This window comes from Orcinus orca, chromosome 15, assembly GCF_937001465.1.
Source record: "Orcinus orca chromosome 15, mOrcOrc1.1, whole genome shotgun sequence".
In the NCBI taxonomy this organism is placed as follows: Eukaryota; Metazoa; Chordata; class Mammalia; order Artiodactyla; family Delphinidae; genus Orcinus; species Orcinus orca.
This window is the reverse complement of record NC_064573.1, coordinates 62,453,009-62,476,936: the sequence shown is the minus strand read 5'-3', so window position 1 is coordinate 62,476,936 and position 23,928 is coordinate 62,453,009. Positions and strand designations below refer to the sequence as shown.

The 23,928-nt window shown below is 63.9% G+C and overlaps 2 protein-coding genes across 11 annotated transcripts; one reads left to right on the top strand and one right to left on the bottom strand.

The window, feature by feature from the left end:
- Positions 1-746: 746 nt before the first annotated feature.
- Positions 747-16,282, top strand: ZDHHC8 (zinc finger DHHC-type palmitoyltransferase 8). 6 transcript variants are annotated; one of them, XM_049698221.1, is made up of 12 exons: positions 1,051-1,194; positions 1,409-1,658; positions 7,894-8,015; positions 8,183-8,340; positions 8,418-8,590; positions 8,794-8,896; positions 9,327-9,418; positions 9,580-9,721; positions 9,915-10,035; positions 10,109-10,218; positions 11,539-12,539; positions 15,369-16,282. In XM_049698221.1, the coding sequence occupies exons 2-12, from the start codon at positions 1,555-1,557 to the stop codon at positions 15,592-15,594; spliced, it is 2,352 nt and encodes a 783-aa protein (XP_049554178.1). In that variant the 5' UTR covers positions 1,051-1,194; positions 1,409-1,554; the 3' UTR covers positions 15,595-16,282. The 6 variants fall into 6 exon arrangements, with proteins under 6 accessions (XP_049554180.1, XP_049554179.1, XP_049554178.1 ...); XM_049698223.1 differs by lacking the exons at positions 1,051-1,194; positions 1,409-1,658 and adding an exon at positions 747-929; XM_049698222.1 differs by lacking the exon at positions 1,409-1,658 and having other exon boundaries at positions 1,049-1,194.
- Positions 16,283-16,498: 216 nt separating this feature from the next.
- On the bottom strand, positions 16,499-19,721 carry CCDC188 (coiled-coil domain containing 188). 5 transcript variants are annotated; one of them, XM_049697789.1, is made up of 10 exons: positions 19,031-19,720; positions 18,610-18,905; positions 18,397-18,537; positions 18,138-18,299; positions 17,994-18,050; positions 17,827-17,886; positions 17,672-17,736; positions 17,426-17,483; positions 17,248-17,297; positions 16,502-17,158 (listed from the first exon to the last, which is right to left on the bottom strand). In XM_049697789.1, the coding sequence occupies exons 2-10, from the start codon at positions 18,889-18,891 to the stop codon at positions 16,972-16,974; spliced, it is 1,062 nt and encodes a 353-aa protein (XP_049553746.1). In that variant the 5' UTR covers positions 18,892-18,905; positions 19,031-19,720; the 3' UTR covers positions 16,502-16,971. The 5 variants fall into 5 exon arrangements, with proteins under 5 accessions (XP_049553743.1, XP_049553746.1, XP_049553742.1 ...); XM_049697788.1 differs by having other exon boundaries at positions 16,503-17,158; positions 19,040-19,720; XM_049697786.1 differs by having other exon boundaries at positions 16,499-17,158; positions 17,672-17,733; positions 18,610-19,721.
- Positions 19,722-23,928: the final 4,207 nt, after the last annotated feature.

The following is a 23,928-nucleotide window of genomic DNA, read 5'->3' as shown; positions in this document are numbered from 1 at the left end:
GGCAGGGACCTCTTCAAGGGGGACACGTGCCCTTCCTGCCCACGCCCAGCGACAGGTGCTTACTGCACAGCTCTCACCCCGCACAGACCTGGAGGCCCTCTGGGGGCCTCCGTGTGCTGGGCCACAGAAGAGCTGGAGCCAGGGCCAGGCCCAGGGGGTGGCGGAGGGCTACAGTGTGTCCTCAGGCCCTGAGGCCACCAGAGGCTGAGGCAGCCCGGGCAGAGCAAGGGGCTGTCTGCTCTCCGCTCACCTCTGGGCCCCGGGCCTCCTGGGGTGGGTGGGCTCCCCGAAGGGCAGAGGCTGTAACTGGGGTGGTGGGAGGAAGCCCATTACCACCTCTGCTGTCCAGCAGCTGCATTAATGCCTCTGTTCTGGCCCCCAAGCCCAGGTTCCTTTCTAACAGCTCACGGCCCTGCCTGCTGGGCTAGGACCTTAAGGCGAGGTGGGGTCTTCCAGTCTGAGGAGTCCCAGGGCCTGTGCAGCGTGGCCCAAGGAGGTGGCCCGAGGAGGTGGCCGCTGGCCTGCGCGGGGTTCTGGCTGTAGAGAAGCAGATGCCCAGGGCCAGGGAGGGCGAGGGCCCCACATGGATTCTGACCTGGGGAGGGGGCAGATGGGTCTTGGTTTCAGAACAGAGGACCCAGGGACCGGTCCTCACTGTGGAGGCTGTGGTCCGCCCACGCGCGGCCCAGCACTGCGAGGCTGCTGGTCCACCTTAAGCGACAGCAGTGGCGGTGCTGGAGGGGTGGGATTTCCTGCAGGAGGTGGGCCCGCCCGCGGGCCTATCCCAGGCACGGGCAGGGTGCCCGGCCCTTCCTGAGGGGCACTCCTTTCTGTCCTGGGAGGCCTGCAGCCTGGGCTGGGATGCAGAGGGACCAGCAGACCCGCCCTCCTTACCCTGCCCGCTGGCCCTGTGGCTCAAGGGCTGTGAGGTGGGCAGGGGATAAACAACCAAGGTGCCCCTGCAGTGTCACAATCCCCCACCCTCATAAATGCTGCGGGTGGGGTGGGGTGGGCGGGGTGTTGCTCCAGATGGGAGGGGCCAGGCCCTACCCAGGAAGAGCTCCGAGGTGTTTAGGGAAAGATCTGTGCAAACAGGGACCCGGAAGGGACCTACATGCTCCAGCGCCGCGGCCTGTGGGCTGGGGACAGGAGGCCTGGCGGTCGCCGTGTGTACCCCGGTGGGCAAGACCTCAGGTGTGCGGCGGCCGCATGGCCTCTGAGGGTCACGGGCTCCCAGCCTGGAGTTGGAGGAGAGGCCCCGCTGCGGGAGGGTCCGCCGCCGGCTCTGCCCCGAGCTCAGAGGGAGGAGGAGGAGGAGGGAGATGGCAGGCCGGGCAGGTGGGAGGGGCCGGCTGTCGCGAGGGGCCCCGCCCGGCCCCACGGCCCCTCACCGCTGGTCCACCTTAAGGGGCGCGCTGACATCAGCACGCTGTCTCCGCCGCCGCCCGGGAGGTGGGATTTCCTCTGCTGCCACCACTGCTGCCTGGGTCCTGCCCGTCCAGCCGGCCCCGCCCGCCCGGCCCCGGGGAGGGATGCGGCGGCGCGGTGCCCAGGATGCCCCGCAGCCCCGGGACGCGCCTCAAACCCGCCAAGTACATCCCGGTGGCCACGGCGGCCGCACTGCTGGTCGGTTCCAGCACCCTGTTCTTCGTGTTCACGTGAGTCGGCCGCGGCGCTGGGGCCAGAAGGGGCAGGGCTGCGCACAGCGGTGGACGCGGCCTGGAGGGACCAGGGCCGGGGTTGGGCTGGCGGGCTGGGCTGGGTTGGGGCACCAGGGCCGTGGGCAATGTGAGACCCCACTCTGGGCCAAGGCTGATGCCACGAGCGTGCCCTTCCTGGGGTGTCAGGGACAGGTGAGACCTGGGTGTGAGGACACTGGTGTCCAATGGCCACCCTGTGAGCATACCAGGCAGGCCCTGGGTGCGAGGCGCCGGCCCGGGCAAGGGAGTGCGTGCGGGGGCTGCCCAGGGTGTGGCTGCAGCCCTGCCCTCCCCACGAGGGGAGGGGGGCCGCCCAGAGCCACCAGCCCTCCTTGCTAGGAGCCAAGGACGACTCTCAAGTGCCCTCCCAGCCGTCCGGCCCCAGGCCAGAGCCAAGTTCCCGCGTAGGTGTGGCCTGGCCCGGCTGCCACGTGCCTGCCCCATGGCCACCGCCGACGCTGGCCTGGCAGTGCCCTCTGCCTTCTCTTGACCTCCTTCTCAGGAAGGTCCAGTGGTCACAGCTGGAGGCCCAGGTCAGGCCACACCCAGGGACACTGGCCTCAGTGGGCGCTGGGACCCTTGAGGCAGAGGGCAGGTAGGTCCCGGGCCCGTGCAGACCAGGGCAGGCGCTGACCACAGTTCCCTCTGCATTGTTGTGCCACCCCCCTCCCCAGGGCTCCTCAGGCACAGGGAAGGGTTGGGGACCCCAGGCTTCAGCCATGCAGGTCTGCGACCACCTCCTGCCACAAGTCCCAGGCTGGGACACAGCCAGGTCACCAGAGTAGCAACCACTCTAGCCTTCCTGGGGACCTGAGGCTTGGGGTGGCTGCAGCCAGTGGAGCATCTGTTCCAAGGCGGGGGTGGGCAGAAGCCAGCCGGGTACCCTTTCACCTTAGCCGGGGCGAGGGCAGCAGCACAAGGATGGAAGGCTGCATTGGGCACCTTGGAGGTAGGCGAGCCCCGACCTGGAGGCTGGGCTGGGTGGGCACCACAGGCTGCCAACAGCGTGTTTAAAAAAGGCCTGTGTGGACAGGCTTATTTCTGGCTTTGGCGAGCAGACTTGTTCTTGTCACTCAGATGCTGCTGGCTATGAGGCTGTGGGCAGCGGGCGCGGGCCGAGGTGGGATGCGTCCCGCTGAGGCTTCTGGAGGGTGGGGCCTGGGCAGGGGTCTTGCGGGAGTCTGGGCCCTGCTTCCCTGCAGCCTGGCCTCCACGTGCTGGTTCTGGTTTCTCACTCCCCAAATGCAATTCAGCATTTGTCCTGACTTTAAAAGGAATATGTGTTCTCTAATGAGAACTTGTGAAACGCTGGGGAAAAGTTCAACAAGCAACTGAGATCAACCCCACCCCAGGGAGCTCACCCACCTCCTCTCCCCTTAGGTGCACACAGGCCCCCTGAAGGGTGCTTGTCCTGAGCCTTCCCTTGATCTCAGAGGGTCCCTACTGTCCTGTGAACTCAACCTGCCCTAGGGGCTGGGCATGGAGGCTGCCTACCCTCCCTCTGCTCTCACTGCTGGGGTTCTGGGTTCTGGGTTTAGTGATCCAGCGCTGAGAGGTTCGGGGTTGCCTCAGGGCAGCACAGGTGTGCCCTGCATCCTGCCCTGAGTGACTCACTCTGCCTGAGAGACCATGCGGAAGATGGAGGTGCAGGGGTGCTAGCCGGCGTCCAGGTGCAGCAATCATCTTGCCAAGGGACCCTCACTCGCCCCCTGGAACAGGGATCCCTGCACCCCACGGCCACATTCCTCGGCTGAATGGCCATTGAGGACCCTGGCTGGCGCCCAGCCCAGTTCTGAAGGCATTGTAGTTCCTGAGGGGGTCTGCTGGGTAGCCCAGGCCCAATGACACCACCCACAGTGGGCTGATTCCGGGTAAGCAGGGGGCCAAGCAGTCCCCTTCTTGGGACAGGCCTCTCGTCACCCCGGTACCCACACCTCTGCCCTGTTTCTGATCCCAGGCCCACTGCAGACTCAGACAGCTGCTCCTGGGCCCTTCCTACCCTGCCCTCGGGGCCCCACAGGATTCTGTCTGCTCTGCTCCTTGGACTTCACTGGAAGCTGAGTGGTCCCCGGCGCCCGCTGTATACTCAGTAAATATGAGTTGCTCCTTTGAGACAGGTCCACGTAGGCAGCAGCTCCGGGTGTCACTCAGGGTGGGGAGCCCAGGCCTAGAGGACCAAAGACCCCTCCCTTGGGCCAGCTCTCTGAGGGGCTCGGCCAGCAGGACATTCAGACATGTCACCAGGAAAGGCTGGGGTGTAGGGAGGAGGCCCAGAGCTGGGGGTGTCCCCCCACGAGGATGGGTAGCATGCCTCAGGGTAGGTTCCTGGTGGCCCTCCTCCTCCAGGAAGCCTTCCTGGGTTCTTGGTATAGTTCTGTCCCCCTGGACCCCAGAAGGCTCAGCGTCAGGCCAGGTCAGGTGCTGGGAGGTGTCCGAGAGTGCCGAGGCCAGGTCTCTGCCCCTTCCCCTTCCTCCTCCTGGAGCCACCTTACAGAACGACAGGGACCCTGTGAACATCAGAGGGCCAGGGCTGCTTGGTGGGATACCCATGCCTGGGGCCGACACTGGGCTGTCTTGTCTCTGTCTGGGGCCAGTGGGCTGACTTCTGGGATGTCATGGCAGGTGCCCAGGATGGGCCTGAGCCCTCCCTATGCTTAGAGGCCCAGTCAGCCACAAGGCCCAGCCTAGGACAGTGAGAGTTCCAGTCCAAGACCAAGCCAGCCTGCGGCGGGCCTAGGTGGATGGAGCCGCTGGCAGGGACCATATGGGGAGGGGGACACTTGGTGTTAGTCCCCTGCCAGGACTTGCTGTGTGTACCCCTGGTCCCCTGAGCTTCAGTTTCCCCATCCGCTTGGGTGTCTGTAGGGTGGGTGCATGTGGCCAGAGGCCCTGCCTGGCTGGACCAGGCAGAGTAGCCGCAGACCCTCTGGTTCCGGGTGTCCCGTGTGTGAGCTTCATTAGTCAATGTTAATGAAGAACCTGATTTAAGTGAAAACGTCTGAGTTAAAATTTTCCATTCTGCATTTAGCCGAGGCAGCATGCTACGCTGCAGAACCCCATCCTGCTGGGCGGTGTCTCCCGCCGGCCCAGGTTGGGCCATGGTGGAGGCTCAGGAGGGGGGCCGGCCCGGGGGAGGGGCCTGCAGTGTGTCTGCCACCAGTGGGCAGTGTACAACCCCTGCCTGGCAGGGCGAGCCTGGAGCACACCATTCCCTGGGAGGGGAGTGGGGTGTCATCCCTGAGGGCAGAGAGGTGCTCCTGGAGCCTGGCACAGACTCAGGCGGCCGGAGCAGTGCTGCCTGCCAGGCCTCGCCCACGGAGCTCGCGTGTCCTCACACATCCTCACACTTGCCCAGCCCACAGGGAGCTGAGAGATGTCCAGAGAGGGCTGGGGCGTGTGGGTCAGTGGAGGAGGGGCAAGTCTGCATCTGTGTTTGTGTGTGAATGAGGGTACAAATGTGCCATTGTGTGCACGAGTGTGCATATCCATACACACGTCAGCACACACGTGCCTTTTGTGTTGATCACATGTGCGTGTGTGTATGCATGCTTGTGCAGTATCCACACATGTACGCCTGGAGCATTGTGTGTGTCTGCATGTGTGCTACACACGTGTGCATGCATGGGTCCCTGCATGTTCATGTGGATGTGCGTGTGTTCTTTTGTCTTCTCCCCTACTTAGCCGTTCCTGGGCCCTGGCAGCATTGGCTAGTGAGCTAGTCCTTGTTGGGCATGACCCAGGCCTCAGCCCCTCTTATGGCACAGCCTGGGGGTAGAGACCCCTGGGGTGAGGATGGGGGGACAGAATGCGTGCCAGTGCCTGATCCTGGGTCTGAGTGAAGCCTGGGGGGCTGGAGGTGGTGAGTGGAGGGTGCAGTGGCTCAGGTCCCAGTCAGAGAACCCATGCCCTCCCAGACTTGCCCAGCACAGGCTAAAGCCCCACCCTGCCCTCCCTGGTATGTGCTGCCCACGCATGCAGTGGGTGGGTGGTGTCCACCCTGGGTAGAGGCTGTCTAGAGCCTCATTGCAAGCGTTACTCCATCACCTTGCAGCTGCTGCTCTCCCCAGCCCCAACTGTGTCACTCAGGGTCATCAAGGCCCAGGGAGGACAAAACAGTGTGGGCCTCCGGGGCGGGGGTTCAGTCCCTGCCTTGGGTGACAAGCCCTCAGATACCCTTGATTGTAAAATGGGGATGACAGAAGCGCCGCCCCCCAGCCTGAAGGGTGGGATGCATGGTTCACTGAGCAGGCCGGTGGGCAGTGGGCTCTCAACATCTGCCGGTAAAACTTGGAGGGCGATGATGAAGGGCCGTGCTCGGCCCCCGTCCCACGTCCTCCCGCCTTCAGCGCCCGCCTGCCTGCTGCACGTGTCTGCATGTCTGTCCGTTCTCGGCCGGTTCCTTCCTCTCGAGAGCAGGCTGGCTCCCCAGTGTGCGACAGTGCAGGTGCCTGAGAGCCACACTTTCCTTTTGCACAGACTACATGGTCAGCCCTCCCAGCAGGCGCGTGGGGAGCTGGCTCGCAGCACCAGGGTGGGTCCGCGGTGCCCACCTCTCCCAGGTTCTGGCTGTGCCTGGCTCTCTCTCACCTGTCTTAACCGGCATCTGGGCTCCTAGGCCCCTCCCACCCATTTGGGCAGACCATGCCTCAGGGACCCACCGTCATCCTGCCAAATGACATTGGATCGGAGGTTACAAACATACATTGAGCGCTGTCTGCACGCCAGGCTCCAGCGTGCAGGGGTGGGGAGTATGGAAGGTATCTGCTCTGGGCCGCCTGGTCAGGGGTGGTGGAGGAAGGCCTCCTGGCAGAGGACCCCGTGTCCTCAGACTATGCATCACTTCCACGGCGGGTTCTGGAGAAGAGGTAGGGGCAACTCACGGCTCCCAGCCTGCCGAGTGTGCTGCCTGCCGTGGGAGCGGAATCTTTAAATAGCCTCTTGCTTTCCACTAAAAATAGAGAAGTTCCGCTACCATGGAGGTGGTTGCTGGGGTGGCAGGGCTGGCTCCTGGCCAAGGCAGGCGTGGGCACCAGTGTGGCCGGCGTATGCCATGGGGGCGGGCAGGGCCACGGGCACGACTCACTCTGCAGGTGGCCACAATGCCCTGTCCACATGGTCAAGTCTGGTGTAGGGGATCCCCACCGGCCCCCCAGCTACACAGAGGGCCTGAGTGCGGGGAGGGAAGCAGACCCACTGGGTGCCCCCTGCTTATCACAGCAGCCATGGGAGAGATGGTGAGCCTGAAGCCAGAGGGGCTTCGTAGCAGCCTAGTGGGCAGAAACCCACCACAGAGTTGGGGCAGGGGGTCACAGGCCATGTGCCTGAGGACTGGTGAGTCTCCAGTCCTGAGGAAGATGCTCTCTGTGCCAGAGTGTCCACCAGGGAGGCGTGTGAGACCTTTGCAGGGAGCCATCAATCTGAGAAGGCTTCATGGAAGAGGGGGCAGCCTTGGAGCCAAGTGGCGAGGGGTGATGAGAGATGGTGGAGGGGTGGGAGGCGCCATGCTTTTAGTCTCCAAGTATTCTGCACTGCCCTATGGAGAATAAGGTGACAAATTAAAAAGAAGAGGCAGCCTGGGTGGGGATGCACCCAGGGCCCAGGGCCTGAGACTGCACCCCTCAGGGAAGAGCAGGGAAGAACCCCCCATGCATTTACCGACCGAGGATTGGGGCTCCCCACACCACACCCCAGAATCTCCCTGGCAACAGGATCCTGCCAAGCTGGGGACAGGTCTGGGTGAGGCCCAGGACTGGCCTGAGCTGCCCGGCAGTTCACTGGCCTCTACCCGTCAGAGCACATGGGCAGAGCCAGCTCCTTTCCCATCCTGGGTTCCCACCTCCTGTCTCCTGTCTCCCCATCAAGGGCAGGGGACCCGGAACGATTCCCAGCTGGGGCAGGAGGACGCGGCTTGGCTCTGGCCTATGGGCCTCCCTGAGCCTCAGTCTGCTCAACGGGGGGTTGAGCTCCTAACAGGCGCTCAGGGGTGTCTGGGTCAGGGCTGGCACACACGGAGCCTGTGCACAGCCCCTGAGGGTTGAGTAGAGAAGCAGTGGGCCCGTGGCAACAGTGGTCTCCCTGACTGCCATGCTGAGCGCTGCACGCGTGTGGCCAAGCCTAATTCCTCTGCCCCGCGTCCCCTCCCCACACACCTGCCACACCCCCAGACCCAGCTCTGCACTGCTGTCCGACACAGGTGCCCATGGTTGACACGAGCTGTGTCCCCAGCCGTTCCTGTCTACAATGGCATCCTCTTCCTCTTTGTGCTGGCCAACTTCAGCATGGCCACCTTCATGGACCCTGGCGTCTTCCCCCGAGGTAGGGCCCTGTGCTGGGGTAGCTCATCTGGCTGACTTTCGCTAGAGTGTGAGTGGCTGACAAAAGAGAGTCTGGCTGGGGGCGGTGTGGGGGGTGGGTGGGAAGGGCTGGCTGGAGAGGGGCTCTCCTGCCAGGGAAGTCACTTTCGTGCTGCCCCCGACCCACAGCGGATGAGGACGAGGATAAGGAGGATGACTTCCGGGCCCCGCTGTACAAGAACGTGGATGTGCGGGGCATCCAGGTCCGTATGAAATGGTGCGCCACCTGCCACTTCTACCGCCCGCCGCGCTGCTCCCACTGCAGCGTCTGCGACAACTGCGTGGAGGTGACCGCCTGCCCCGCCCCCAGCCCACGCCCTCCTCCCCTGCCCGCCGTGTGCCCTGACGCGCTGTTCCTGCCCAGGACTTCGACCACCACTGCCCCTGGGTCAACAACTGCATTGGGCGCCGCAACTACCGCTACTTCTTCCTGTTCCTGCTGTCGCTCAGTGCGCACATGGTGGGCGTCGTAGCCTTCGGCCTGGTCTACGTGCTGAACCACGCCGAGGGGCTGGGCGCCGCGCACACCACCATCACGTATCCTTGGCCTGACCACAAAGGCGGTGTGGACCGGGGACGCTTCTCACAGGGGAAGTCGAGGCTTGGAGGGGTGGGTCGGCAGCCCAGAAGTCCCCAGGGAGTGGGTCTCCTTCCCTGAGCGGGCGGTGGGGAGGGGCGGGTAGTCTGTCCACAGGTGCCTGCTCCATCCTCACCCACGGCCGTTGGCCTTAACGGGCCAGCATGGCCGTCATGTGTGTGGCCGGCCTCTTCTTCATCCCTGTCATCGGCCTCACTGGCTTCCACGTGGTGCTGGTCACTCGGGGCCGCACCACCAATGAGCAGGTGCAGACCCTGGGTGGGGCCATGCAGTGATGGGGCTGGGCATGGGAGGGTCCCCGATGGGCTGAGCGAGGAGCCAGGGCTGCACAGGGACTGGGGTGGGGGGGGCGGGGCAGGGCCGGGGCCCTCGGCTGATGTGCAGCTGTGGTAGGGGAAGCTCTGGCCCTGGAGACCCCAGGTGGGGTTTGGCATGTGGGGTCTCACCTGCCCTGTCCCCCTCCTTGCCCCCATCTGTAGGTACTGCAGCCACCAGTGAATCAGAGCCCAGAAATTCCACAGCAGGGGTAGACCCTGGTGACCTGGGTTGGGGGCACCCCTGGGCTAACCCTGCCCAACTCACCTCTGCGGAACCCCTGCTGTCCCTGCCTGTCCCCCTGCCCTCCTTGGCCAGACCCTGGCTGGCCAGGCTGGCTGAGGGGTCCCATGTCCACAGGTGACGGGGAAGTTCCGTGGGGGTGTGAACCCCTTCACCCGCGGCTGCTATGGGAACGTGGAGCACGTGCTGTGCAGCCCCCTGGCGCCCCGGTGAGGCCCGGCGGGTGTCCAGTGGGCCTCCTCGGGGTTTGGGGTGGGCAGCCATGGGCCCTCAGCCTGATCCACTTCTGCTTTTGGCAGGTGGGGTCCTGCCCTTGGCATGCATTCAGGCCAGGTTGCCCTGGCCACTGACCCCTCTGGCCCTGGTGCAGGTATGTGGTGGAGCCGCCCCGGCTGCCGCTTGCCGCTCGCCTGAAGCCGCCCTTCCTTCGGCCGGAGCTCCTGGAGCGAGCCGCACCACTCAAGGTCAAGCTTAGTGACAACGGGCTGAAGGCTGGCCTGGGCCACAGCAAGGTGGGGGCCCAGGGGTGGGGTAAGGGATGGGGTAAGGTGGGAAGTGGTCAGGTTGGAGGGGCCTAAGAGTAGAAGGGGGAAGGACTGGGTGGAATCGGGGAGAGGTCTAGGTCCCAGGCCTCAGGATGGAGTCCCCAGTTAAGCCCTGCCCGTGGCCTGTACCCTACACACCACTGACCGTGCCCCCTCCCAGTCCAAGGGCAGCCTGGACCGGCTGGATGAGAAGCCGCTGGACCTGGGGCCGCCGCTGCCCCCCAAGGCGGAGGCTGGCACATTTGGCAGCGACCTGCAGACCCCACGCCCCGGCAGTGCTGGTGAGGCGGGGGCGGCCAAACGGAGGGAGGGGCACAGACTGATCCCAGTCTGACAGTGGTCCATCTTCCCCAGAGAGCGCCCTGTCGGCGCAGAGGACCAGTCCCCCGACACCCGCCATGTACAAGTTCCGGCCTGCCTTTCCCACGGGTACCAAGGCGCCCTTCTGTGGGCCGGGTGAGCAGGTGAGGAGGCCTGGCCCTGCCCAGAGGTCCCGAGGTCCCGCCCCGCAGGCTCCACCCAAGAGCCCCCCTCCCCCCGCCCCCCGGACCCCGGGAAACTCCAGAGCCCCGCCCCCAGACTTCGCCACACCCTGGAGGCCACTTCCCAAGGAATCCTATCTAAGGCCACGACCCAGGTCTCACCCCTGAAAGACCCGCCTGGGTCACAGAGGGTGTGGGCATCCCAGCTGGGGCTGGTAGAGGGGAGCAGGGCCAGGTGTCCTGGGAGGGGCTGGCACAGGCAGTCCTAGCCACCCAGCCCTTGGCCAGTGTTGCCTGCTGGCTCTAGGCGCTGCCCCCGGGGGCACTGTGTGCCAGGATGCCTGGAATTCCACAATTAGTCACTCTGTAAGGTCCTCAGGGCCCTCGGGAAGGCTTCAGAGGAATTTGAGATTGTTTGAGGAAGCACATTTATTCTCTGCGTTCACGTGGAGCAGCCTGAGCAGACACCCAGACCCCTGAGGTTCCCAGGCTGCCTGCCTCCTTCATGCCACCAGAGGGCAGGCCCATGGCTGAGCCAGCACACTTGGACCAGCCCCTCTCTCCCAGGGAACTCCCTCCAGGACTGATATCCTTCCTGACCCTGCCTCTGGGGCCTGCTGGTCAGGGCAGTGAGTCTGGGCCTCCCTGGCCAGTGTCCGGTGGCCCTTCTTGGAATGAGGGGGCTTAGGTGGGTTGCCTCCTTCCTGGGATTGTCCTGGGTCCCATGGAGGGTCCGGCTGGTTGGCCAAGTGCCCTGAGGCCACATTTGTCCCCACCCATGCGCCTTCTGGGTTTTGAGGTTCTGCAGGCTCTTGTCCCAGTCCAAGTCTGTGTGCCTGGAATCACGGAGAATCAAAAAGGCCCCTCTCTGTCACTGTGGCTACCCCCTGGGCTGCTGGGCTCTGAGGGCACTGCCCTGCTGTCTGCTTTGCACTGCCCGCCCAGACCCTCAGCCGTGGGCTGCCTGGGAGAGGCCCTGGGTCACTGTGTGGCTAAGTCTCTCTGAGGTCCTGATCCCAAGGCTGCCCCAAGGCCCCTTCCTCTCCCTGGGGAGTTGGGCTGGAGCAGATGCACAGCCTTCCCTGGAGAGATACTGGGGCCCCCGGCTCTGCTCCACCCTGTCCCCGCTTCCCTCCGTGGGGCGCAGGGGATAGAGAGCTTCTGGGAACAGCTCGTCGGTTGCACCTGCCGCCCTCCCTGATGCCACCGGGATTGCAACTTCCTAGTGGGCACAGAGCACCTGGTGAGCGGGCAGGGCACGGTGGGTGGGCCAAGATGGATGTGCGCCATCTCCCCCTGCAGGTCACGGGCACTGACTCCCTGACGCTGGGGGAGGACAGCATCCACAGCCTGGACTTTGCATCCGAGCCCAGCCTGGATGTCCCTGACTACCCGCCCAGTGGCCTGCATGCGGCCTACCCGCCATCCCCACCACTCAGTGCTGCTGACACCTTCTCAGGCGCCTTGCGCTCCCTGAGCCTCAAAGCCGCCAGCCGGCGGGGCGGGGACCACGTGGCCCTGCAGCCCCTGCGCTCTGAGGGTGGGCCCCCCACGCCCCACCGTGGCCTCTTTGCCCCCCACGCACTGCCCAACCGCAACGGCAGCCTGTCCTACGACAGCCTGCTGAACCCTGGCTCTCCCGGGGGCCACACGTGCCCGGCCCACCCCTCAGCTGGCGCAGCCAGCTACCGCTCACCCTACCTGCACGCGGGTGCAGCGGGCGACCCACCACGGCCCCCGCCCCGCAGCTTCAGCCCCGTGCTGGGCCTGCGGCCTCGGGAGCCCTCGCCTGTGCGCTACGACAACCTGTCCAGGACCATCATGGCCTCCATCCAGGAGCGCAAGGACAGGGAGGAGCGTGAGCGGCTGCTGCGCTCTCAGGCTGACTCGCTCTTTGGCGACTCGGGCGTCTACGACGCACCTAGCTCCTATAGCCTGCAGCAGGCCAGCGTGCTGTCTGAGGGCCCCCGTGGCCCCGCGCTGCGCTGCAGCTCCAGGGACGACCTGGTGGCCGGGCCCGGCTTCGGGGGCGCCCGCAACCCCGCGCTGCAGGCGTCGCTGTCCTCGCTGTCCAGCGCCGTGAGCCGAGCGCCGCGGACCTCCTCTTCCTCCCTGCAGGCAGACCTGGCCAACAGTGGCGCCCCGGGGGCCCGGCCTGCCAGCGGCTCGCACAGGTCGCCCGTGCGCCAGGTCCCTCCATCCCCACCTAGCACTCCCCGCTCGCCCTCCTACGTGGGCCCCAAAGCCGTCGCCTTCATCCAAGCGGAGCTCCCAGAACCGCCGCCCTCGCTGTCTGTGCAGAGGTGGGTGCTCAGGGTGCGGTCAGCTGCTGGGCACAGGGCAGGTGTCTGGCTGCCTGCAGGGCCTCTTGGCCAAGCACGTGGGGGCTGCCCAGGAGGCCTGAGGCTACCTAGGGGGGTGGGCCTCACCCACCTTGGAGGATCCTGGCGGCCAGTGTGAGTGTAGCCCGGCTCCAAGGGCGCCTTGGCATGTCCTGGGACCAGGGGCAGGAGAATTTGCATCTTGAGCCCAACACCCACACTCTCCCCTGGCTGGCACAGACCCAGCATGTGGGGGACCCTAGGGTTCTTCCTCTAGAGATGATGCCACTGTCCATGCCCAGAAGGCCAAGTCTGGGTGACCCTCCTCCCACAGCAAAACATGCCACTCTGGGCACCACGGTCCTGGCCCTCGGGGGGCACACAGCCCCAGGAAGCAAGGGCTTCCCTGCTCAGAGATGGGCAAACTGAGTCTCAGAAGGGCAGGCTGGTCCCAGGCCCACGTACAAGAGCTGAGCAGCTGCTGGGCACGTTTGCTCACCAGGGCTTCACCTGGCTGCCGTGAGCACAGGCTCAGTTGACGAGGAGGTTCCTGTTGTGCGTGTGAGAGGCCCAGAGGGGGCAGCTGTGAGGCAGCCCAGGGAGGGAGGGGCTCCTGCCTGCATGAATGCTGGGCAGCGAGGTCCATGCTACTGGTCAGTGCTGGGCAGGCTGGAGGGCAGAAGGGCAGCCCCTCGTTTCCCTTGGAGGGAGCAGGGAAGAGGCCACATCGTCACTGCTGGGCTTCCCAGCTCAGGGCACCAGGACAGGGCAGGGTCTAGGGACTCGCCTGGCCAGCATCCACCTGGCGTCCCTGTGTTCTGTGGTCTGTGCCGAGAGGCCTGGGAGGGGATGGCAGCCATTCTGACATCTGTCTGTCCTGTGACAGCACGGCCCTCCCCTGGCAGGTTCTGCTCCCCCACCCATTTCCGTGTGGGACCGTCCAGGGTCAGAGGCAGGGGCTGCCCAGTGCTCCGTCTGTGTCTGTGTCCTCTGTCCTCTTGCCTCCGCTGGCCCCTGTCCTGCCATGGTCCCGTGTTCACCGTGTGTGTGCGTGTGTGTGCTTGTTTTGATGCAGGGACCACCCTCAGCTGAAGACCCCCCCAAGTAAGCTTAATGGGCAGTCCCCGGGCCTGGCCCGCTTGGGGCCTGCCACCGGCCCCCCAGGGCCCTCCGCCAGCCCCGCCCGGCACACGCTCGTTAAGAAGGTGTCCGGCGTGGGTGGGACCACATACGAGATCTCGGTGTGAGGACTGACTGCCACCCGTCGCCGTGGTGCCATGGGAGCCAGGACCCCCCCCCACAGCGGCTGCCCCCCTCCCAACTTCTCTACCCCGGGAGAGGAGGCCCAGGCTTGGTGTGGACGCATCAGCGGGAGGAGAACTACGCCTCCACGGGCCTATCCCTCGTCCTCAGCCCGTGCATCCACTCATCTGCTCACCAGGGCACGGCTGGGCCAAGGGCCATGAGGCTGCAGGATCTGCGTGTTGGTGGCCTTGCTCCCGCGAGCTGGGGCAGCAAGGGGGCGTGGACTGCACAGGTTGTCACCAGGCCAGTCCCTACCCACTTCCCTTACACATGGGTCACTGTGGCCCAGAGATGGACAGAGAGGCCTGGGCCCCTGGCCGTCCTCCCAGACCGAGGGCCCCACGGCCCAGCTGCTCCTAACCATTGCCTTTCAGGGACCCGCTGGAAGCTTGTAGCTTGGCAAGGCCCACTCTTCTGCAGGGAGTCCAGGCCCGGCCCACAGGCACCCAGCTTCGGGACTGCTCTGGGTTCTGACGGACAGGTGCACAAATGGACAGACGGACGGACAGCCAGCTGTGGGTGGGGTCCTGGCTCCGTGTGTCTCGTCTCGCCCAGCTGGTGGGCGCGTCCCCGTGTCTGTGCGCTGAGCTGCCATGCCACGTCCCATGTGTTCACGCTCGGGCCCCCGCTGCCCCCACTGCCTGGAAACTCGCTTTAATTGAAGCCTTAATCTTTGCTTTATGCTCTTGTGGGAGGTGATGGGGGCAGGGGGAGCGGGCACAGGAGGCCGGATGCCGCCACAGGGGGCCCACGCGACCCCGAGTCCCCTCCCTGCAAACTGGAGACCCCCACCCGAGGCATGCAAAGTCCAGGCCCTGCTGGAGCCTGGGCGCCCACGTGGAAAGCACATCGGGGAGGGGTCGGAGTTTTGTCTGGCGCCAGGGACCCGAGAGTAAGCACACGGCAGCGTCTGCTTGCGTTGTGTCTGTTTTATGTTTTTATATCTACATCTATATATCTATAATTTTATTAAAAAAAGAAAAAGAGTCATTTCGATCCTTTTCCTTGAGCAAGGCCAGGGGCTCCGGGCGGGGGCAGAGGGCGTCAGGCTCCGGGAGAGGTGGTGGCAGATAGTCTGGGCGTGGACGTTCTGCGTGGGCGTTTCCGTGGACTTAAGCCAAGTTGGAGGCCTGGGGGGTGGGGGCTGGCCGGCGGTTCTCTGGCTGACCAGCGTGAGGTTTCCCTGGGCCTGCGTCATCCCTGGCAGTAACAGGACGTTTGGAGAGAAGCTGGGACTGTAGCTGCCCCAGGGGCCCCGGGATCCCAGGAGCAGGGAGTGCCCGCCCGTCCTGCAGCTGCGCGGACTGGAACTCATCTCCCGTCCCCCCTGCAAGTGTCCGGGGTGGGGGCGTCGGGAATCCACAGCTTTTCAGGGGCTGGGGGACCGGGGCAGGGGCTGGCCATGTGTGGGAGGCCAGTGGGTCCTCAGACCCTGAACCGGGCAGCTCTGCCCCTTGCTGACCTCCGCCTTTCTGCTTCTCTCTCACGGGACGCTGCAACCCGCAGGGGGCGGATCGGTACCTGCAGCCGTGGATGGGGGCGGCGTGGCCAGCCCAGGGTGCCCCCCGGCCTGCACCTGTGCCACCTCGGCCTCCCGGTGGACCGCCCGTCACTGCGGGTCCCCTGGAGCCAGGCCACTGGGGCGCCCCCCCGGGGGGCCGTGTGCCGTCTACACTTGGCCGCCTCCAGCCTCTTCCCCAGCCTCTCAGGGCCCGAGCGGGACACCAAGTAGAAGACTCCGGGGCCCAAGAGGCCAGGCTGCCGCGGACCCTAGGGTGTGGGCTGGGCGTCCCGTCTCCACCAGCGGCACCTTGACTGACCCCGAGCCCACCAGGGCCCGTGACCCTGTGCCCTCCCAGCTCAGGAAGTCCCCACCTGCTGCAGAGGGTTCGAAACCCTAGGTGGGGGCCCTGGAGCTGCTGGGACCAGCACAGCCTTCCCGGGTGTCACCATCACCTGATCCCCCTGCCTGACCAAGCACTTTACACGCCACTTCCTCCCAGGGAGCCCCGGCCTCTGTGGGTTGGGCTGGGTGGGGGTCTCAGGTCGCCCCTGCAGGTCGCTATACTCCCCGCTCCCTGCACCCAGCACATGAACAGATGCCTTAAGCTCCTGGAGCTGCCAGCTGGAGGAGACCCCAGCCCACCGGCCCTGCCCGGTGGTCTTCACTCCTTCACTCTGAGATGTTGCACCTGGCGAGCTCAGAGGGCCCTGCCACCCCCAGCCTTGCAGCCCCCAGCCGGCTGGGCCTGGACGCTCGCAGGGGCAGGGCTGGGCCCTGGCCGTCCCCTCTGCCTGGGCAGCAGCTCTGTTTCTCCCACTTGGGGGTGAGCAGCCACAAAGCTATTCTCTATTGTTCTAAAAGGTATTGCCCCGCCCCAGTTTAATGCACTAAATAAAATTTTTGGTGTTTACCTCCATGGCTCTGTCCACCAGCGTGGTCCCCCTGTCCTCCAAGCCTCTGGGAAGCGCCAGGAGGCTGGACTGGACAGGGACCCTGGGGTGGGGAGGGAACAGGAGCCGGGGGACGGGTGGTGGCTGGGTGGTTTGGGAAGGGGGGTGGTCAGCCAGACAGGGACGTGGCTTATGTGAAGCGACAGCAGAGCCGCAGGCTTATGTGAAGGGTCCCTGATCTCCGAGGTCCGCCAGTCCCAGGGATGAGGCCTGAGGGTCTCACTTTCAGTGGAGCCCCTTCTGCACACCCTCTGCTCAGAGCCCTTCTGGTGGCCAGGGCGGTCTGGGGGCGTCCTGTGGAGAGGCTGCCCTGGCAGCGGATGGGGCTTGGGGGACGAGGCAGGGGCACCACTGCAAGTGGGACCCTAGGGACCAGGCAGGGACCCTCACTGCAAGATCCGCCTCAGAAGGCGGCAAAGCCTCCTGTGCCCCGCCCCCATTTCCATGGAAACAAGTGCACAGGCCTTGTGTCACTACTATATGTCCAGTCGCAGGCCCAGCCCTCAGGACAGACCCCGCCTCCACCCTCCTCCAAGGCTCTGGGCTGGGACCGGTGCGTGGCAGTGCCATGGGTGGGGGCTGGCACGGCCGCTGGGCACCCTGGGCCACACCAGCCGCCTTGCTTCCTCCTCGCTGGGGCTGTTGGGCCTCCGGCCTAGAAGGGCAGGAAGTCGTCCACCTCAAGGCGCAAGAACGGGCCCAGCAGGGTCCGGAGCTTCCAGACGGTGGCACGGCTCAGCAGGGGCGGCACCAGCCCCTCGAAGGGCGCGGGGTCCACCATGTACACGTAGGCGGCGGTGCAGGCTAGCAGGGCGCCCAGCAGCAACCTCAGGGCCAGCAGCCTGTGGACGGCTGTGGTCAGGGGGTGGGGGCACCCAGGGGACAGTTCCTGGGGACTGGGCTCTGCCCCTGAGCTCGGATGGCCACCTACCAGAGCTGGCCTTTGAGGCCCTCGGAACATCCCAGCTGAGGCCGCGCCTTCTGCGGGAGAGGGGCTGAGTCAGAGCGAGTTCCTGCTCTCCCTCAGGACAAGGGTGATTCTGGTCACAGGGATCCTCTCCAGCTCCCTAAGCGGGGCCTCCAGGGAGAGGGTGGGGTGGGGGACTTACCCCTATGCACGCCATCTGCTGCTCCTTCCTGACCCGGCTGCGGCACTGGGCCCGTTCCCTAGCGGGGGTGGGGGGGGACAGCGCACAGTCAGCGCCACATGTACCCCCCACCTCAGCCTGGCACCACCTGGTCTGGTGCAGGGGAATTGGGGAGGGGTCAGGGATTGGTCCACCCCATCCGGACCTGGACACCTACCCCCATCCCGGCTCAGCCAGGCCCCGCTGGCTCCCAACCCTGCACATCACCCCAGAATCTCCAGCTGGATGTCCTCCATCTGGTTCAGCACCCCCCGGATGTCCTTCTTGAGCTTCTGGGGGGCAGAGAGGGTAAAGCTGGTCCCCCAACCCCACTGCCCCCACCCAGCCCCCTCATCCTCTGGGTGTTGCCTTTAGGAACCTACCAGGAGCCCGGTGGCCTGGTTGTTCAGGGCCATGTGTACTTCGGCCACGCCGTCCCACACCTGGTGGAGGGTGGAGACTGGGTCACGCCCCAAGGAGCAGGACCCATGCAGGATGCACGTCACAGGTGGCTGCCCCAGCGCCCCCTCCCACCCTTGCAGGTGGGCACCTCGGTGATGGCCATCTTCTTCCTCTCAAAGGACAGTCGGATCTGCTGCAGCTCGTTCTGGGGGAAGGCACAGTGTGGGCAGAGGGAGGGCTGGCGGGTGGTCAGCTCCTTCCTCCCCGCACACCCCCGGCCTCCGGGGCCCACCTGGGACTGCTGCACGAAGGACTCTTTCCCCCGGCACAGCTCCTGCTGCAGCAGCTGCAGAGGGGCCCTGTCCTTCAGGGGCCGGGCGCTGGCCTGCTCAAGGGGCTGCAGAGGAGCCACCAGCTCAGCCCCAAGGCCATCAGCAGCATCCGTGGTCAAGGACTGCTTGGGAGTGGGGTGAGGGTAGCGCATGGAGTGGCAGGGAGCTCCCCAGAGCCTCCCATCGTCCTACTGGGGCCGCACCCCGCCACGCACTCACCCAGGTCAGGGCCATGCAGCTCAAGTGCTCCGGGCACAAGGGCAGGAACTGCTGCCCCGGCCCCAGGAGGGCCCCCAGCTGCTCCCGCAGGTCCTGGTTCTGCCTTTTCTGGGGGTGGGGGCAGAGAGATGGGAACAGCCACTTCACAGGCAGGAGGTCGAAGGGGGCGGTGGTGGAGGGCTTGGGGCCTGGGAGGGCTGGGAGCGCACTCACCAGATTCTGGTTCTCCTGCTCCAGCTGGAGAAAGGACTGCTCTGCAGGCCCCAGGAGCACGCTCTGGAGCTGGGAGGGGGCTGCCCTGGGCGAGGCCGGGGTCCCTGCCCCCGGGGTCAGGGGCGGGCAAGGGCAGGGTCTGGGCCCTGAGCTGGGCCCCGCCCCCTGCGTGGGTGTCCCCTGCTCGCGGCCTGAGTGCAGGGGCCAGCCCCACCCCAGCCCCGTCTCTACTTGTCCTTGTCTCGCCCCCGCCGGGTGGTCTCGTGGCCTCTGTCGCTGCATCTCTCCCTCTTCAGCTGTGATAAAGTTCCCAGGTACCTCGTCACCGACCCTGGGCCCCCCACCCCCTGTCCCCGGGGCTGGGAAAGGCCTGGCAGACTCCACTGAGTGGGTGGAGCTGAGAGGCACCATGCAGGGCCACCTTACAAACCCCTGGCAGGGTGGGTCCAGGCATCCTCCATGGCTGCTCAAAGCTGGGGGTTAGGGGCACTGGGGGTGGGAGTGGCCACAGGGTCCCAGGGTTTTCGGCCCCTCCATACCTCCCTGTGACCCCTTCCTGACCCCAGGTCTAGGCTTTGGCCTGGCCTGAGCTGCCACCCTCTTACAGATGGCCCTGTGAGCCATCTGCCCCTTGGGACTAGATCATGAGACACCTCACAAGTCTGAGGGCCCTCTGGGTGTCATGGCTCACAGGTGCCTCAGGGGCACCTGTCACAAAGGCCTGGGCATGGCCAGGGAGGTCATAATGGGCTGGGGTGGTGGTCAGAGCAGGGCTGGCAGGGCCCCTCCCACCGTGTCTCTGTTCCTCAAGTAACCTCAGGGGGTCACCCCCTCTGCATCGTCCCCACCACACCCACCTCAACTATTTTCTTAAAATGTACAGCAGATCATGCAGACACATGGTTAGAACAAAGTCAAACAACAGGAAGTGTCCAGTGTGACCCTGCCCCCAGCCTGTGATCCCCGTGGCTGAGACCTTTCTGGAGGTGGCTGCACGTCTCATGGTCTCTCTTCACACAGAAGAGATCATCCTACAGCCTGGCCTTTTCACCTAACGTATCTCCAAGTTTTTTTAAAAAAATCATTTATTGAACATTCGATGGTCCTGCAAGGACTATTATTATCCTCTCCCTGTAGGCGGGGGACTGAGGCGTGAAGACACTTGCCCGAGGCCATGGCCTATTCAGTGATGGGACCAGAGTCCAGCCTGGTCTTCACCACTTTAGGGGTCTTTTCAGTGACAGCAGAGCGTGCCTCCCATGCGGAAACAGATCCAGCCCCCGCCCCACAATGGTTTCTCCTCCCTTCCTACAACATCATGTGGTGCTATCTGTCCCACTGCACCCCCGCTGCTCCTGGAGCCCCTGCCTCACATCCTCCTCTTTCTCAGTTCCCTCCCTTGTTCTGTGGAAGCACATCCTCAAGCAGCGTCCTCAGAAAGGTGGGTCAGTGGAAACCCGAGTGCCTGTGTGGTGGAAACAGCCGCAAATCCCTCCTGTCCCCGGGTCCTTGGCCCTCTGCAATGTGACCCTGGGCTCTGGGCTAGCCTGGGGGTTCGCTAGGGCCAGTGGAGTCTTACCAGCAGAGACCTGAACAGTGCTTGTGTGTTGGGCTGTGACTGTCTTGCTGCTCTGGGGACCCTCTGTGGTGGGAGGGGGGCACGACCTTGCTCTCAGATACCAGGTTGTGGGGAGGGAGGCTCTGGTCATCCCAGCGGGTCCCCAGCTGCCAGGAGCTGGGTTGAAGAGCCCAGCGAGACCACAGAGACCCACCACGTGGGGCTGGCCAAGTCGCCAAGGCCCGACTGACTTGAGCTTGTTTTAGCCTCTGAGATTGGGAGCCATCTGCCCCTTGTGACTAGATCATGAGACACCTCACAAGTCTGAAAGCAACTACTCTGACCTCACGCTTGTTGGCTGAGTTTGGGCAGAGTCAGCTCAGAGGGCATTTTCCCACAGGAATTCAGGGGCTCCACAGTCCCTGGAGCTGCTACCCGCAGGCCGTGCTGCAATCGTGCTTTAAAATTTCAAGACATCTCCATTGTTCTTTGTGTTCCCTTATTCTTTTTTCAGAGCTTCCTGTTCTGTTTTAGGGATAACGTGGATTTTGCAGGGAGGGGAACTTTTGCTTCCTGCTTTTTCTCTTTGTGGTTCTTTTTTTCTGTTTGGTAGGACTTCCTATTAGTCCCTGTCCTCAAATGTCTGGCTTTTCTACTCCTGTGCATAGGGAGGCAGGATGGAGCTGAGGAGTTCCTCTCCCCGTTAGCAGCCGGGGTGTCCCAAAGTCAGTCCCCTGGAAGGAAGGCCTCCTGCCTCTGGGCAGACGTCTGGAGAAGGGGACAGCTTGGGGAGTTTGCCTGGCAGTCCCCGTGTCACCTGCCGTCCCTCACACGTGCTGGAGGCCACCCCAAGCCGTCTCCTAGCCAGCCCAGTTTTTATGCCCTGCCTCGTCCACACCCAGGTGATGTCAGCCCCTGTCCTGCTATGTCAGCCCCCGCTTCCCGCTTCCTGTCTGAAGAAGTCTGTCAAAATCCCTTATCTGCTGATGGTCTCACTCCTGTCCTCTTTGTAGGACAGATACACTACAGGGGCTGCTGGACGGGGGCCACCCACAGAGGAGGGGGCATGCACAGCTCACAGGCTGTGTCTACCTGGACACAGGTGGCCCAGCCCCAGGAGGTCACTCTGTTTCTAGGGTTGCATCTGTGAAGCATTAGCAACAGGCTCTGGCTGGGGATGGGCTGGGAAAGATGGGCCTGGAGCCCCACTCAGGCATCAGCGGTCCCCTGAACTCTCCCCTGAGCAGACTCTGCTTAGCCACCAGGGGAAGAGGGGGCCTCTGGGGTGGGGCGGGGAGCGGCGCCCTGTCAGGTGCCAGCAGGTGCCTGGGAACGTTAAATGGGGAGAGGGGATCTCCTCATGGAGACTGGGGACCCCCTGTAATAACAGCAAGGACAGTGGCTGCAACCCGGGAACTGCTAGCAGAGGCCTCAAGTCTCAGGAGCCAGGCAGGGCACCCAGGCGGGGTGCAGGAGGGGGTGCTTGGGACACCCCATGACACAGGAGCCTCGGCCCCACCCACCGTGTCCCGGCCTGGAACCCCATGTTCCTGGATGCAACCTTCACCCTGGCTGCGCCCCATCTGGGAAGTTTGCTGGTGGCTCACAGCCCAGCCCTGAAGAACCCAACACCCTGAAACCTTCCTCACACCCTCCCTGTGGTCCTTGTGAAGTGCCCCTGAGCTTGAGAATGGCCCAGAGGGTGGGGGGCTCTCAGAGGGAACCTCAGCTTTGGTGGCATTTCCACAAATGGGGACAGGTAAGGTAATGTATGCGGGGCACCCTGCAAATCCTTGTTGATTGGAGTGAGGGTCTGAATTGAGTCAGGGCTCCAGGATGGGGTCGGGGAGAGTCTGCATCGTCAGATTTCCTTGCCATGGCGGGAAGCGAGGCTCAAGTGCGTCCTGGAAAGAGCCAGGCCAAGGCCCTCCTTGTCATGCAGTGTGCACCTCCCTGGACACCAGTTGCCATGGCAGCCGCTTCCTGCCCAAGTTGCCATGACGCCCAATAGCCTCAGGGAGCCTGAGCCTGTGAGCAGGGGTTGGGCTTCGGAGGGAGAGGAGGTGTGGAGGCCCGCGCCCTTCCTGCTCCTGCCAGGACTCACCGTGGCCTCGACATTCAAGGCCCCACGCTTATTTCTAAAGCTGGGAAACAGACCTGGAACTTGTGGTCCCTGGACCAGCCACAGCCCCTCAGGAGGAGCCCCATCTCTGTATCCCCTAACCAGGGCCCTGGTCCAGAACCCCCCTCCAGCCCTCAGACCCTCAGGCCCTGCAGGCTTCCTGGAGCAGCCCCAGGCTGGGGATCACCCCCTTCTCTGGGGCTTCAGGTCACTCTTGGGATCTCACCTCCTCCCAGGGCCTGGCGGTTCTCCCAGGGCCTCCCAGTTCTCCTGTGCTCTGAGTTTGTAGCAGACACAGATGGCCTGAGGCTGGGACCCACGGGGCTCTGAGGGTGGTCTTGTGCCCTCTTGGGGCACAAAGTGGTGGTTAGGCCCATAACCAGGAGGACAGGTCCACTGGGTGTGACTGCATGAGGGTGGGTGGCCTGGGGAGTGACCGCCCCAGCCCAGGGCCAGAGCGCAGGCACACTGCAGGCGAGTGGTCACAGGCAGCTGAGCGCTGGGCAGCTCCCTCCCCTCCCCAGCCTGTGGGGAAGCCCTTCGGGATGGAAAACAGGCTGGGGGTGGGCCCTGGGAATGCGTGAAGGTGAAGGTGAGAGGCGGTGCTGGGGGTGGGCCCATGGGGTCCTCCCACAGTGGTTCTATTTCAGAGGCTGTGACTGAGCAGCTCCCAGGGCATGGGCTTGGCAGGCCATTTGTCTCCCCTCCCTCGGTGACTCTTTGGACAGCTGCTGCTCACATTTTCTATTTAAGAATCAGAGGAGACTGTACATTTGAGATTCACCACGAGATAGTGTCAAAATGTTTTTTATCATAAGATCTACAAATAATTTTCTGACAAATCTATGATACCGTATATGTGTAATGTAAAGTCACAACCATGGAAACTGTTACTTTGGAAAACTATGCCTAAATCTAAGTATGATTGGAGCTTTAAATTTTTTTCCAGCAATAATGCTTGTTACTTGTTCACTTATTTTGTCAAGCAGAAAATCAATAATTGATACTACAGATTTAAGCAAAATTTATGAGAAATTTATTTCAAACTAAGGCAATGCTCTCCATGAGCCTAACTTTTATCTGTAAATTAGGAAAGACTGTTTTGGTTCAATCAGTGATCAGACCCATGGATCATTGGTGCAGGAAAAAAAAAAAAAATCAGATGAGATAATGTCAAGGAAAATACTCTCTATAAATTACCATCAGCCAGGGTGCTGAGGAATGAAGCCTGGGGAGGTGGCTGTGCTGCGGCTGCAGGGCCTCCTGCACCCCAGGGTGGGTGAACTGGGTGTGCTTACCCTGCCTAAGCCCAGAGATCCCCCCCAAGAGGGTCTCACCCAGCTAGGTTCACCCCCTTTTCGATATCTGCCCCATGCCCATCTGCCCCTGCTAGCCCGACAGTGGTGCCCGGGAAGCCAGCATGGCCAGAGCACCTGACGGTCAATGCTGGACTCACCTCACCAAGTCCATACCGCGGCCAGAATCCAGGACATCTGCCCACCCCGCTCTCCACCCTCTGCCCCTAGCCAGCTCTTGCTGGGCCGTGAGCTACTGGGTCCATCCCTGAGTCCAGGCAATGGGCCCAAAGGGGTTGAGTGAGACTGGGGGTAAGGTGAGGGACGGAGACCTCGGTGGCAGG